This window comes from Molothrus ater, chromosome 1 (genome assembly GCF_012460135.2).
Source record: "Molothrus ater isolate BHLD 08-10-18 breed brown headed cowbird chromosome 1, BPBGC_Mater_1.1, whole genome shotgun sequence".
Lineage (NCBI taxonomy): Eukaryota > Metazoa > Chordata > Aves > Passeriformes > Icteridae > Molothrus > Molothrus ater.
In genome coordinates, this window is record NC_050478.2 from 46,325,077 (window position 1) to 46,340,666 (window position 15,590).

The 15,590-nt window shown below is 38.2% G+C and overlaps 1 protein-coding gene across 1 annotated transcript in view; it reads left to right on the top strand.

Moving 5' to 3' along the window:
* SACM1L (SAC1 like phosphatidylinositide phosphatase) overlaps positions 1 to 15,338 on the top strand; it is a 29,453-nt gene extending 14,115 nt beyond the window's left edge. Inside the window, exons 6-20 of the mRNA XM_036402811.1 lie at positions 185 to 244; positions 1,826 to 1,859; positions 4,513 to 4,614; positions 5,360 to 5,445; positions 5,648 to 5,734; positions 6,170 to 6,238; positions 6,327 to 6,406; positions 7,894 to 7,992; positions 10,505 to 10,643; positions 10,872 to 10,941; positions 11,032 to 11,104; positions 11,554 to 11,647; positions 11,732 to 11,824; positions 12,505 to 12,562; positions 13,244 to 15,338. Of these exons, the coding sequence (XP_036258704.1) occupies positions 185 to 244; positions 1,826 to 1,859; positions 4,513 to 4,614; positions 5,360 to 5,445; positions 5,648 to 5,734; positions 6,170 to 6,238; positions 6,327 to 6,406; positions 7,894 to 7,992; positions 10,505 to 10,643; positions 10,872 to 10,941; positions 11,032 to 11,104; positions 11,554 to 11,647; positions 11,732 to 11,824; positions 12,505 to 12,562; positions 13,244 to 13,380 (1,281 nt within the window). The 3' untranslated portion in view covers positions 13,381 to 15,338. The remainder of the gene's footprint in view (positions 1 to 184; positions 245 to 1,825; positions 1,860 to 4,512; positions 4,615 to 5,359; positions 5,446 to 5,647; positions 5,735 to 6,169; positions 6,239 to 6,326; positions 6,407 to 7,893; positions 7,993 to 10,504; positions 10,644 to 10,871; positions 10,942 to 11,031; positions 11,105 to 11,553; positions 11,648 to 11,731; positions 11,825 to 12,504; positions 12,563 to 13,243) is intronic.
* Positions 15,339 to 15,590: the final 252 nt, after the last annotated feature.

Here is a 15,590-nt window from a genome sequence, read left to right on the forward strand (position 1 = left end):
AATCTTTATTTAGATTTCTAGTTGAGGATATGAAGGCTACTGATGAAAGAAGGGAACGTCATCTCCATTTGTACCCGTTCACGTAAATTTACATGATGCTGTGGATGCTACGATACTGCCTTTATGTTGAATTAAACAGAACTTACAGTCTCTAAAAGCATCTTGGCTTTTTTTTTTGCTGCAGGCAGATCCACGGTTTGTATGGAATGGACACCTTCTGAGAGAATTTATTGCTCAACCAGAGGTAAACACTTAGTAATGATTCTGTTAATAGGGAACAAATATACTTTTGCTATAGGTATGCAACATCTTTTTGTGATTCTGTCTCTTTCAGACAGCCAGAATCTAGTATAACATGGCTAATCATTGTCTAGTTTAGCACAGCGAGTCTTCTGCTTTCAAGCTTCCAACTTTATTAATGCCCTCAGTAGTACTTCTAGAAAGCTACTTTTTTGGAAGTGTCAGTATTTGAAAATACTGTGCTGTGAAGATAGCTGCTCCTATAAACCAAAGGGGAAGTTACACTGCACAGTGTATGCTTTTCAAGTTTTTGAAGTTTAGCTACTTATTTATCTTTGGGTATAGGCAAGGTCCAGTTCATCACTTCTTTCCTAAGACTGTCTCACATCATTCTCTATGAATGCAGTTTAAATTCCGTTTTGCTAGTGAACAGATCATAAAGCTGGTAATTGAGAGTAAGACTGACAATTTAGATTCTTCCAGTTTATTTCAAATGAAGTGTAACCCTTGAATTCACTTAGTCCAGCAAATACAAGTGCACGACCATGAGCCACAGCTGTGGCACCTTAATGGCCAGACTGTCTAAGCTCCTTCCTGCCAGAGACCTCCTCTGTCTGTTAAACTCCTTGGATTGCCTGCACTCCAGCAGCCTCCTCTCTCCACCAGTGCTTTGCATTTATCAAAGCAAGTGACGCACGGCTTCTATTTCTGCCTCGGTAACCTGTGGAGATGTGCTGGTACGTTAGACAGCACTGTTCCAAAAGGCTGGATTGTGCCCTGCTTCTGGAATGTGAAGATAGCAATTAGAGAAGGGCTGTTGTACATATTCCAGGGGCATATTACTGGGTCTAAAGTTTGCATAGTACTATGCAAATAAAGCTTGGGAAATGAGAGAGAAGCTGTGGTGGGAGCAGCAAAGGAAAATCAAGTGTGGCTGGCTAGTGAAAACAGACCTAGGGGGCAAAGCACAGAAGCTGAAAAGAGAGATAACTGGTATTTTTAGGCCACGCTTCCCCTCACGTTGATTACGGTTGAAGGTGACTTGATGCAGGAACAGTTTTAGGTAATGTTAAGTGTGTAATTTCTGACTTCTAGTATTGAACTTTGAAGTTTTCTTGGAAGATGGAATGGCAAGATAGGAAAAACCCTGGAACAAGCATTTCGAGCATTTATCACATAAAAATAAGTCTTACTGAAGGCTCCTGTAACTACTGTCTCTGCAAATGTCCTTCTGTGGAGATAAAGCAAACACACCATGTCAAAGAATTTTCAGCAAGTATTGCTTTATATCTGGTATGTTTGTAAGAGAATAAATGCTGTGTATAGGGAGGACAAAGCAGCTTGCTTTTTGTCCAGGCTGCTTAATTAGGATTAGACTTTTACTTTTTTCTTCCTGCTGATAAGGATTGCATATGTTTCTGCTTTCCCTGAACTTCTTTTCTCAGAAAGGAATGTTTCACCCTAAACAAAAATTAAATGATATAAAGTATATGAAATTACCACAAAATCCTTAGGCAAAGCATAATCACTCACCTTTTTTGGCTACTAGTGTTTAATATTTTTCACATGTATTTGTGTTTTTCAGATCCATAGGTTTGCTACACCAGTGATGCATGGATGTATCCTTTTGTTCTGTAAAACTGTGTACTGGAAATGGGTGGTCCAGTAACAAAATGGCTGCTGTGAGGCTGTTCTGTTGTTACACTGGCAATTATAACATAGAGCACATTGTCACAAATAAGTTGTAGTTTGCTCATATATGGGTGTTACATATTGTTTGATAGTCTACTCGTGTGTTAACTCCCTGGAATATTCTGCTGTATGGGTTTAATATATTTGATTTTACAGTCTTGGTTTGCATAACGGTCAATAGGAAGGTTAAGATTAATATGGCAGATGCTCTCCCATCAGCTTTAGTACTTTTTTATCTTGCTATAAGGATGCATTTAATTTAGATACAAAATAAGGGAGAACAGTTTTGACTTGAAGGAGTGCTTACGGATGTTGATGACTAAAAGGAAAAATTCTGCTGAAGGCTCCTGGGATGCTTTTCCTGGGCAGCTGCTTTTTCTGCACCAACACTTTGGGAAACAGCCTTTTTAGCAAAGTAGTCATGAGTTTATTTTTGAGAAGGGATCAATGCTGCAAGGAAGCTGAATGCTTTCTGGAGGCAGTGTGTATAAGCAGTAAGTCCCAGGTAGTTGTTCCTGGACTGACAGTATGAAAAAGACTGGCAAGACTGGACGGAGCAACTCATGCCAGGTTCTGCTTTGTTCATCCATTGCAAAGGCCCCTCAGGTGTGTGCAGGGAATAGTTTCCAGATGGAATCAGTTGATCTGATAGGACTGTCAGCAGCTGGAAGATCTCCAGTACTTTCCTGTGACTTCATTTAATGGAAAATGTTGTGGGAGTAGGCAGAGAGACAAAGGAAAGATAGCAAAAGGGAGACATTGAAACACCCTAATCCTTATCCTGCTGGTTCTGGGTAAATTGCAATTAACAACTGACAGACTGCAATTAACACCTTCCTCAAGCCTGTTTTTTCACTGTATAAAAATTAGCATAAGGAATATTTGTTTAAAATAGAATTACAGCAAAACCTTAGACAACTCAGGAATTGGAAGAAACGGGATTTCTAGCAGTAAAAATGCTAGGAAAAACCCACAGCAGAATTGTTACAGTGCCACTAGCAGATAGTTCAATAATATCAAAGTTGCTTTTTTTATTTCCCCATATGAACCCAAATATATTTTTTCAACTACGTGTGCTGGGCTTCTAGTCTTGCAGTGATGAGAAATAATGGACTTGGATAGTTGAGATTTTAATCACCTGAAGCCCTGAGCTACATTTAGTATTTACCTTGCTGCTCCAAACCAAAGAACAGTACTAAAGTTCTTTAGCCCTACTAAAGAACAGTAAATTCTGTCTTGTCCTTATCTGTATACTAGGAAGTTGCTAATAGCAAGTTGTCATTTTAAATGAGCACAGATTGCCAACAGAAAATAGGCTGACAATTGCTAAGCAGCTAATGTTAGAGGTAATCTTTCTTGCAGAATACTTTGGCTGTGCAAATGTTGAATTAAAGGGTAGAGGACCTGGCAGTAATTTTCCAGGGAAAGGGAAACAGAGGAATGGGTATTTTTCAGCCTTAATTTATGAATTGAGAGAACATTCTGGATGGGGACAATTTGTATTATATTTTGGGGGGTTGTTTACAAACAGTATTGGCATAAATACAAACAGAAATCAAGATGACTCATGTATGAAATCAGTGTGTTCTTTAACAGAGCTGAGGCGCTCATGTGTGACACAGCTGCTTTATGTCCCATTTGAATAATAGATACAGAACCTAAATTTCACTTGAGACAAAGTATCTAGACTCCTCAAAGAGAAGACTGCAGTAGACTAATTTAAAAATTGACTATTTTGATCTTTTACTTGCTTTAAAGTGATTAGGTTTCAGTTTTTAGGGGCAAAACATGCAAACTGGTGCATCTACCTGGAGAAATTTTTCATGAGTGCTGGTCTCTATTAGACTTGATAGCTTACTGCAGTCCCAAATAAACGCCACTGTAAGTAGCATGAAACCAAGAGTAAAGCTGAAACTAATTGTCATTGCCCCTGTTTGTTGGTTAGTCCCAGGTGCATTTGGCACTTTGGGTATGTAGCCCAGGCTACAGGAAACCATTCTTGTGTAAGAAGTTCAGACTGGAGTCTTGATGTGTGTTCATTCTCTTTTTCTTCACACAGATTAGAAAGCCAGTCTATTTTACTGCTAGTTCTGGCATTTGTAGATGTGATGTATGTTGCACTTACAGGTGCAAAATGTATACCCCAAGATATTTACTCTTCTAAAAGCCTAGAAAAAAATTAGAAGAGGTATTTTTGAAGTAGTTGTTAATTTTTAAAACAATAGGGGCAAGAAACTATTAAGGTAGTCTAATGAAATTATGGATTAGGTGGATTCCTGATTTTTAATTAGGACCATAAGACCCTGAATAAACTTCTTTAGAATCACATTTTCTCAAAATTACAGCAGTTTTAATGATTGTTCATCAGTGACATCACCATAGAGTGTTGTTTTGCAATGTGCATATTGATCCTAATATTGTTACTGTCTCTCCAGTTAAGTGTTCAACTGTTGTTGGGGTGACAAATGTTTACAGATTTATTTGAATGTAGTTCTCTTGATTCCTTAAAGTTTCCTACCTGTTGATGTGTAAAAATATCCTAATGAAACATTGGGGTTTTTCCTGAGTGTTGTTTATCAGTTATCACTATGCACTCTTGTTCTATTAATGGCAAGTGTTTTGACTGGCTGCTTATTTCCAGAAGAAGCTGCTTCAGGGCTGGTGTACGCTACTATGTAAGAGGTAAAAGAAAAAACTGATTTATGTGTTCCATCTGCGCATGTGAGTTACCTTTAAGAGTAATTGCTGGATAATGGCATGCAAAAAACCCATTGTTTAGTTTGTTTTGATTCTTCCTCCAAAGGATATATTAAGAACTGAAGCATTTTTTGGTATTTATTAAAACTTACTCTTCTTCATATCTTTAAGACATAACTGCAAAAGTTTTGTAGTGATTTTTAGCAGATGGCTGTTTTCATTGATGCTAAATGCAAGTGTGTAATAGCCCTTTTGGTCTAGAGGTAAATCCTGATAAGAGCATCACTGGTGCTGGCAGGGGAGCCCTGAGTGGTGTTCTCTAATTGTTTCAAGTTAAAAAGCAAACAGGGCAATGAATTTAATTTACTTTTTCTGTTCTTAGTCCAAACATACATGCTTTTGAAGAAATTTGTCTGTTTCTGCAGTACCATTGTAACAGAGTTGTGAATATTTTGGTCTAAGAGCACTGGTATTTTTTTTCATATTAAATGATAATCTGTAGTGCTAGAAATACCAAAATGTGTTAATGTGTTAACTTAAAGAAGCACAGTTCTGCTTAAATTTGGTACAGATCATATTAAACTTTTACCAAGGTTGTGTTTAATTTTATGTTGTCAGGCAGCTCTGTGCTTCCTGTGAGGGCTTGGAAGGGCAGGAAGCTTTTTGCTGATGTGCTGTCACTGTTTTGCAGGCAGGCTGAGCCGGCTAACATGGTCTTTTTCCTTCACAGGTATTGATTCAGAAGGGCACGCTGCTAACTTTGTTGAGACAGAACAAATTGTGCATTACAAGGGGAGCAAAGCATCGTTTGTTCAGGTAAAGCCACTGTAAGAAACATAGATACGTAGATAGATAGCTCTGTCTGTGCTTTTAAATATAGATTGCATATAAGATATGCAAATAAAACTAAACAAACAGACTGAATTAGTTTAACAAAATAAACCTGTCTGCTTTATTTTTAAATGTTAAGTGGGTTTTGTAAATTCTGCTGTTTAAAACCATTACCATTCTTTTGCAGACCCGTGGATCTATTCCTTTTTTCTGGTCTCAAAGACCAAACCTCAAGTATAAACCAAAGCCACAGATCAGCAAGTCAGTAAACCATGTATGTGAGTGTTTTTGTCTTGGGGTTTTAACATGTTACTGGGCTCATGTTTGTGTGATAGAGTTGCAAACTGTAATCAGAAGAATAAAAATCAGCAATACTGGATTGAGCATTATTTTTTAAAAGTAATAGCAAGAAACCTTGTACTTCTTATAATGAATTAAAAGGCTGAAAAAAATGCAGGCATCAATGGGAGTAGTTTCTCTTTGGATCCAGTTTGCAGCAGTTTTAGTATCTGTACAATACTCTTTATCTGTAGCATGTTTAATGAGGAGAACTGAGTGGACTGGGAGGAGGAAAGTGGGAATGTTTTGGCACAATAGAGAACCTCAAACAGTTATAAGAATCATCAAAAATATTATAATGGTGATTCCTTGTAAAGCACAGATCTTAATAGTAGTGTACATCTGTCAACCCATTTCCTTTCTCTTCTAGATGGATGGCTTCCAAAGACATTTTGACTCACAAATAATTAGCTATGGAAAGCAAATGATTGTCAACTTGGTATGCTTTCACTTGTTCTTCCTGAAAAAGTTGTTGTTCTTTTAAGCAGGCTTCTGAGTAATTCTGTCTTTGTTTTCGCTTTTCCCAGGTTAACCAAAAAGGCTCAGAGAAGCCTCTTGAGCAAACCTTTTCAAAAATGGTGAACAGCATGGCAAATGGAATGGTCAGGTACATGTGACATGAAGTGACACATTTTGTGTTACAAGTTAAGCATTCCCTCTGAGACTCACAGAGGGGTCAGCTCTTCAGGGGCCTTTACCAGTTCTGTGATTTGTTTGCATTTTATGTTTATGAAGTAACTTGCTAAGAGAGGACACAGGCAGAATAAGGAAAGAAATTAAGAGGCAATGGTAATTCCAGTATTGGAGCCATAGTATGCAATGGAGATCGTCTGCATTTTGGGAAAAAGAAAATCATGCCCTGTAGAACTAGCTTCTGGCAAAAGGGCTTGGTTACATTGCTAACTTAGTGAGGGAGTGCTGAGTGTTAGCAAAACTGGATGGAACAGAAGGGGAACAAGCAATTTAAATGCCTGGAGCTCAGTGTAACAATGGGCCAAGAGTGGAGAATCCAGTTGGATTATGAGAAATTCCATCTCTTTGTGGGATACAGAGTGCAGTACACAATTTTACAACCTGTCTGTGCTTGCTTTTGTTAATTTCTGGAGGGAGAGCTTGTGTCCAACTCACACAGCTATTTGCCCCTCTACCTTATCCTTGAAATTACTGTGCCATGGCTTTTTTATTCTGTGCATATTTGCTATAAAGTCATCTGGTTTAAACCAAGATGTGAAATTATGTGAAGGTGCATTTTGGTAATGTACTGTGTATGTTCAAAAGTGGTGTTTGGCAGCCCTATTTTACTACTGCTATCAAAATCCACTTTCTTGGTTAATTGTTTTTGATGGTGTTGACCTGCCAGAGTCAAACTCGAGACTTCAGTTATTTGTTTCAGTGTTCATCTTTCTTCATGCATAGTCTTGAAATCTTGTCAAATAACTTTTGGGTTATGAATGCTTGAGGGGAGGAGTGTAATGCCCTGTTATTCATAGCAAACATATACACATAAATGTTTAATTAATCAAGTACCACTCATTTAGAGTACTTCTTGCCAGAAATCAGCTGTTAAAATTTTGTTCCAAGTCAGTAGCTGCTTAATTTTCTTATGACAGTTAGGTTAGCTGCTTAAACAGAACCTATCTCAGGTTTCTAGAGTTACAGAGGGAATTATGTCAGCAAAAAATGTTGGATTTCAACACCTGTGTCTAGTTCAAAGTGAACAGAGAACAAAAGAATCCTGGTGGGGGAAAAAAAAAGACATTAAGATTTGTATCCCTTCTGTACTTTCTGGAGGACAAATATTAGCCAGAACATTGAATGGAACATACACAGAACTTGGAACACAATGTGTGCTTCCCCAGACTAATGGCATTTTGCAAAGAATTTTTAATGGTGTCAACATTCACACTAAGGGTGCAGCATCAGGAAGATGACTTTCAGCACAATTGCAGATTTTGCCAGTGCTCTGTCATCTCTGAAGAAAAACAAGTCCTCTGTCACTACCTGTTTTATAGATCAGCCTCTTACTGTAGAATTTTCTGTAACCTTCACTGCAGTACGTGCATAATCTGAAAAAGTGCTTCTCTCTCTGAACAGATACGTGGCGTTTGACTTCCATAAAGAATGCAGTCGGATGAGGTGGGATCGGCTTCAGATTTTGATGGATCAACTGGCAGACCAGCAAGATGAGTTCAGGTAAGGCTCTGCAGTTCTTTCACCTCTGTGCTGTTAAAATGAGACAACTTCTCAGAGTTTCTATTGTCTTGCATTAAGGCACAGTAATACAGACCTTCTGTAGCCATCTGTGAAGAAGATGCATCTGTGTGCATTAGTGTGTCCATGTCTCTGCTGACACCATGTGCAAGGTTAGACACAAGGTTGGGGATTGGATGAAGAGCCCACGTTGCCTCTCCATAAAGTGGGTCTGAGAATTGCAGCAACCCTGAGTTGTGACAAGAGCTGCCTTTGTAAGGTTGGGTGGAGAGTTGGACAAAGAAATGAATGTGCATACAACTGGAGCTATTTAAAAGCAAGTCTCTTTAGGTTATATTTGTTTTCATCCATAGTAATTCTGGGTTGTATTGACAGCAAACTGTTCTGCCTTGTAGTGTAAAACACTGGGTGTTCCTTCCACAGGCATTTGTAAAAGTGTTTTCTCTAACACAAATTGTTGTGGCTCAAACCTTGCATTGGCATTGGTTGTTACCCCTTGCTAATATAACTAACCCACAGGCAAACACATTCTTATTTTCTATATCAAAATACACAAAATGTCCAAATCAATTTAAATCTTTAGTCCCACAAGTAGATTTTTGGTCATAGCTACTTGTAGACCTGTAGATTGCTAGGGAAATAGTTTAGTTTGTTCTGCTTTTCTGATTGCTTCCTTCCTGTTCTTGAAGCCTTATGACTAAAGTACAAAGTAGATTAGCTAAAACATTAGAAAACTAGCAGTGGTATACTCTGTCCTGACAAAATAAAATGAGGTAAGGTGTGGACTAGAACAAGAGTCTTGTTAACAAAGTCTCTTGCCTGGAGTGATGGCTACAGGAATGATATAAATTAATCAGCTTATAGTTAATATACTCTGTCTACCACAAAAAAAACAGGCCTTAAAAACTCATAAAGACCTAATGAATAAATTGACTTTGAGCACCTCAAATAAGGAGAAATAAGATTGCAGTTTTTTCTTATATAGCAAGGATCCTTTATTCTTAGAATTAATACTGAATCCTTTAACTTGTTTACTGTCAGCTGCCACTGGAGGCATAGAAAATAACCAGATTTCCTTGAAATGAAAACTTAAAAAAAGCCATCTCTAAAACAAGATATGAAATTGAAGACTCATTCTCAAGGCTGGCTCTAACTTGTTTTATTTCATTTGTAACGACTGTTGCTTAAATAGGAACAGAAAAGTCTGAGTTTTAATCTTCACAGAAAATAGTTTTGCAACCCCTAGGGAGGTAAACAACTCTTATTTTCTGCGGGCTAAATCCAGTTGTGGAAGATCTGTCAGAAAGGAGAGCTGGGTTTGTGGAGGTGTTCTTTGTTAGTTTTTAAATTTTTTAGAGCAGCTATAGGAGATGCAGCATTTAAGAACAGACATTTCTAGTTAAATAGGATAATAAAAAACTATCTTATCCTAATATCTGTTGTAGCCAGAACCTGGGGGGAAAAGGAAGACTTCACAAGTATTATTGTCGCTGTAGTCTTCAACAATGTAAAACATGGTGTAACAAAACTAGCTCAAGAGCGATGAAAATTGCGCTTAAGAAGAAAAAACAAGGTTAATCAAAGTAAATTCATGTGTTTCTAAGGCTCCTGATAAAAATGCTGAGGCTCTTGATAAAAATGCTCTACAGTAAGAGTGGATTATATGCTAATCCAGAGTTCATAATTACATTTGGAGTAACTTAATCTATGGATTATAATCTGTAAAACTGTAGAAAACTGGAAGTTTTGTGCTGTGGCAGGACAGGCATATTTCTGTGCCGTTCACACATCCAACTGATAAGTAGATTGGAATATTTGTTTTGTTGTAATGCATGTCTGCAATTCAGTATTTAAAATGAGCTGTTTGCCATCAACTGCTGGAAAAACCTGGTTTAGTGGATTTAAAAGATGAAGGTAATAATTAGCATATGCAAGGTGGAATATCTGGTTCCCCCCCATGTTGATATAATGGAGAGAATAGCATGTGACAGTAGCAGATTCTTCCATATTTTGCAAGCACCCTTAAAAAATCTGAGTACCTTCCTGGAAGAAACGTGCCTGACAGCTTTTTATGCATTGGTGACTGGGTTGAACTGGTGACCACTTACCAACAAATCTGGTTACTTCTGCTGCTTAGCTCTGCTAATGATTTTCATATCTGTGGAGCTGGGACACTAAAATAACTGGAAAAAAAACCCCACAAGTCCCTGATTTTTGCACCAGAAGTTGCTCTTCCCAGTAGCATATAACTCAATATTGCTGATTGACTTTCTGAATGCTAGGAGTGAATACTGCCTGAGATTGCTAAATGTTCATCCATTGGTGCTGTTTTTCAGCATGGCAGGAATTCAGGGAGACATCAAAGTTTGAAGACATGGCTGAGCACTCATCAAATGCTCAGGACAGTTGTGGTTGGGTTGTTAGGATATTTACACGTGAAACCATGTGGTTTATATGGACTGTTATCTCTAAATATGTATGTTGTGTGTGTTAGTTACTTTCTAGTTGACTCGGAGGGTAAAACTGTGACTCAGCAGGAAGGAACGTTCCGCAGTAACTGCATGGACTGCCTGGATCGGACTAATGTCATCCAGAGCTTGTTGGCACGCAGGTCTCTGCAGGCCCAGCTGCAGGTAAATGCTTTACTCTTCTTTGACAAGCTGGAAGAGGAGAGAGGCTTTTCATTTGGAATGGAAATGTCATTTGAATGCTCCGGTAAGAGCTTGCATAGTGGAGTTATTGTACTGCTTGCCTGAGCTGCATTGACTAGACTCAAGTTTGAGAAATACAGCCTTTTTTGAAAGCAAATCCTAATTTTTCTTTCAAACTCCTAGCAAGCCTCAATGTGCTTTTTATTCCAGAGACTTGGTGTTCTGCATGTGGGACAGAGAATTGAAGAGCAGGCAGACTTTGAGAAAATCTACAAAAATGGTAGGCTGTTTATAGAGTTCAAACAATGACTTTTTCTCTGCAGAGAGTATATAACTTCCTTAATATTTCTTATCATTTTCCTATTCACAGCATGGGCTGATAATGCTAATGCTTGTGCCAAACAATATGCTGGAACTGGTGCCTTAAAGACCGATTACACAAGGCAAGTCAGCATTTCTTGTAAGGGCCTTCTGGGTTTTTAAGCATGTTTGGGATTTCCTTCAAGCCTTCATATCTGAAAAGGTTATTAATCTGGGGCTGAGGCTATAAATGAGTTTTTTGCAATGGTTCAGTTGGTAAAAAGTCAGACTAAAATCTCCAGATTCCATGCTGTGTTTATATGAAAGTAAAGGCTATTTGGAAATGAAAACCAAGGCAGTGTGCCATGAAGATGCACATTTATGTTGTCTGATGGAAAGAAGTGTAATTTTATTTTACGATTTTGTTACAAGTATGCGTGGTAGTAATGCAGAGGCAGCACTAGATAAATGTATTCCTGTGCAGGTGTTCATTTAATGTAGTACACATCTGGATAGTGATAGAATGTAAATCTGAAATTATAGTCCTCAATGCATACATATATTACATATTGTTCACAATTTCTCTTTGCAGAACTGGGAAGAGAACTCAGTGGGGCTTAATAATGGATGGCTGGAACTCATTAATACGTTACTACAAAAACAACTTTTCTGATGGATTTAGACAAGTAAGTAAAGCTTTTAACCATGGGGAAGTGTATTTGATAAACATTGTTGTGCATTCTAACTCTTGCCCTCCCTTTCTCTTCCAGGATGCAATTGATCTTTTTCTTGGAAATTATTCAGTGGATGAAGTAGAACCTGCTAGTCCTTTACATGTCAAGAAGGATTGGAAGTTCTTAGCTGTGAGTATGGAGACTTTATTTGTAGTAAGAGAAACACAACAATTCAGTCACTGGCTTCATTATGCCTGAGTAGGACTTGTCTGTTAGTCATGAAGCATCCCTGTCATCTGGTAATGTTTCTGTGACACTTGCTTATAGGATTAAACCCAGACTGTTCCCTTGACAGAAAATGGAGTGTCCTTGAGGTATTGGAAAATCTGCTGCTTGCTTTTTTTCAAATACGCTTCACCAGGTGGAAGGGGGAATATTCTACTAGTCACTATCAATGACTGTTGTCTTCTGCAGAAGAATCTTGTGGACTTCTTTTCTCACACTTCATACGGGAGCATAGATTGTAACACAAATCCCTCATTCTTTTCACTTTTTTCACCTTTCCCTTCCTGTTTTGAAATGGGATTTGGGAACATAATGGGTTTAACTGGTGTATTTATCTGTTTTTTAAACACAGCATACGCCTCAACCTCTCTTTTAATGCACAGGAAGTGTATTTCAATGCTAAACATAATTATTAAATAGAGTCTTCCAGATTCTGGAACTATCCAAACATTTATTTGTACCTGAATGCAGGTGAATTGAGAAGCAAAGCAAGTAAATAGCTTAACAGTACCATCCATCTTAAAAGAAAGGAAGGAATATATGTACTTCTGTATCAAGTGATTATTCTGTTTCTCTTTCCTCAGTTGCCTATTATTATGGTGGTTGCTTTCTCCATGTGCATTATTTGTTTGCTAATGGCTGGTAAGTCACTATTGAGTTTAATTGTATAAAACTGGCTTATTTCTCTGTGAATTTTGTGTAAATTGTTACCAGTAACTGTTCAGTGTAGAATTGCTTCTCAGTCATTCTAAAAGGTGCTTGAATATGGCTCTGGAGATTGAGGTTTAGCACTGTATCATTAGTGTGGAAAAAATGGAGATGCTATAGAAAACAATATTAAAACTCATGCAGAAATCAATTAAGGGACAGTTAATTATCTCCAAATTTAGATGCACCTGTAGCTTTATTGTAGGCTGGATGAAGCCCCAGAGGAATACCTATCTAATTTTGGGCAGAAAGACAATTCAGAGCTGTCAGATACAGGCATAAACCTGGTTCTGATGGATTTCCCTTTAATCTAAATCTGTGTTGGGAGTGGTGAAGGTTTTTGCCTTCTGCTTTTGCCTTGAATTTTCTAACACTGTTGCCAGTAGAGTTCTTGGCTGACTTCCATAGATCTCTATTCAATGTATTCCAAGAACTGCGTGGCAAGTACAAATATTCCAAAGTAAGGAAACAGAAGAAGATTTGTGTAAGACTTCTGGTTTCATTTGACAACAAATCTCTGAGGGAGAGCTTGAAATATTTGCATTTGTCCTAAAGTAAAACTGTCTGCTAATTGGAGATAATGAGCTAAAAGGTTTATCTGACTCTTCTTCTCAGGTGATACATGGACTGAGACACTGGCCTATGTGCTTTTCTGGGGAAGTGCCAGCTTTGGAACTTTTGCTATCATCCTTTACAACGGCAAGGATTTTGTAGATGCACCCAAGCTGGTCCAGAAGGAGAAGATGGACTGAATTTGTGTGTGTGGAAAGCGGCTTGGTACTGAGGATTCTTCAAGCCACACTTGGAGTCTCTACTGACCTGCTTTCCACACCAAAAATGCCCTTATGAACATTCTTCCTTGGCAGTGGGGGGGTCAGGGGTAAGGAAACGGTGTCCTGTGGTGGTGGTAGCTTTCAACTGAGACCTGACTTGACAGTCTTAGTTGCAATGGTCTTTGGAATATTGCATTAGTGGACAGGGCTCCACTCTTTCTGGGGTAATGCAAAGACAAAAGCCAGCTTTTTGGTGTCTGGAATGTTTTTGGAGCTTAAGTGGACTGCTTAAGCTCATGCTCCACCTGGGTTGTTCCAGCTGGTTTTTTGGCCTTGACAGGAGAGCTTTGATGCTGTTCGTGTCTCAAAATACCCAAATGTTGAAGCATTATTAATGGAACATCTGTTAGGGATCTCTGAACAAATATGGCTTCTTACCAATAAAAAGTCCTGGTCCAGACTTACAGCTGGATTACGTTCGTTGTGATAAAGTCTGTGTTAAGGAGTCCTTCGTGCATATCAGTGTGTGGATTCTTTTCACTAAATATGAAAGATTTTTGAATCCTAATGCTATTCTAAAATGAGGTTTATGTCCTGTCTTGTTTATCTAGAACTGATGCAATATTCTGCTAATCATTGTTTGGGTGAAAGGGCAGTGTAATTGGATGTTCCTGAAGTTGCAAATGTCTTGCACTGTTTCAATGCTACAGTCTCCATATGAAAATCCAGTAGTTAGCGAGTTAAAATGTAGAATTTTCTTTCTGAAGATGTAAACAAAAATCAAAGAATGTAAAAGTCCTTTGCAGTGTTTATTCAACTTTCCTTATGCTAAAGTTCCAAAGTACTTCATTACTTTAAGAATGGGTCACAACATAAAAGATGAACTTCATATTGTTTTGCTAGTCAGCTGCTTCTATCCTTGGTTATGTTGAAATAATTTATGAAAGAAGGAGTAACAGCCTGAGAAGAAAGCAGTAAGTCTAAACTCTGAATTTCTACTTGGGAGCAGCAGCTTGCTTTTCATGCATGATACTGTAACACAATCTTTTAAGAAAAAAAAAATCTGCTGACTAATTTGTGCTGGTTAATGTGTGTCTTTAAATTTAGTGCTTCCAAGCTGTATAAAAATAAGGACCAATTTTAAACTATTTTGTCACTTATTTTATATGGTTTGTTCAAAACCAGACATGGAACTTGCTTAAGGCGCTGTGCATTGTTTAATATTTCCTGTAAGTACAGCTGTATATTCAGATTGCGAGTATAAAATTTAAATGGGGGGAAGGGACAAACATGTAGAATACTACTAGGGCTAGCACAGGTGTCACTATTGAAGCTAGAACACAAAACACTGATACTCCAGTGTTCCCTTGTGTTATGATTTTATGACTGAAAATATGTACAGATCTTTTTTTTTTTTTTTTTTTTTCTTTTGCAACTGTTCATTTTAACCTTGAATGTTTCTGGAGGCCTCTCTGGGTTTTGTGTAAACATAACCTGTTCATGAGCACTAGTACTTGCAAGGTATCCGTTTGCATCTAGATGCTATAATGGAAAAATACCAGTTGGTGGCTAACTGGAAAATCCTCCTAACTTAAAATTTTCAAAGGTGAACTCCCTCATGGGCACAAAGTACAAGAACATCGTAGACTCAATATTTGAAAGCAGTGGTTCTGGTGGCTCAATGGCAGGTGGAGTTTGAAACTTGGCTCAGTTGTCTTGCAGTCTAGAACTAAGTTGTTGCATCTTTGGTGAAGAACTTGTTGCAGCAAAGACCAAACTTGAATTGCTAATATAAAAGGTTTGTAAGACTTAGAATAATGTAGGTTTTAGAAGTTGGAAGGCACCTGTGTTTCAGTGCTTTGCAAAGAGTCTGTATTTCTAAAATCACAAATGGTGTACTACTCTTAAATGACAATAAAATGTTCAGCTTTTCTAGATGTGCTGTCTGCAGTGCCTTTTGTGCTTTGGAGCAGACTGTTCTCAAATCATTCCTTAGGAGCTGTTTCACACCTGAAGGCTGCTTCAGTTTTGTGTGTGCTCGTTGCAGGGATCATCACTCAAACCGTGCTGATCTCGGGCAGAGCCTGGTCTCAGTCTGCACTGTGAGATGTTCTGCTCCTCTCAGCCATGTTTCTGTCTGGAGCACCTGTGCCTGGAGTGCTCCAGTGCTGCATTTCCAGTGTCACCTC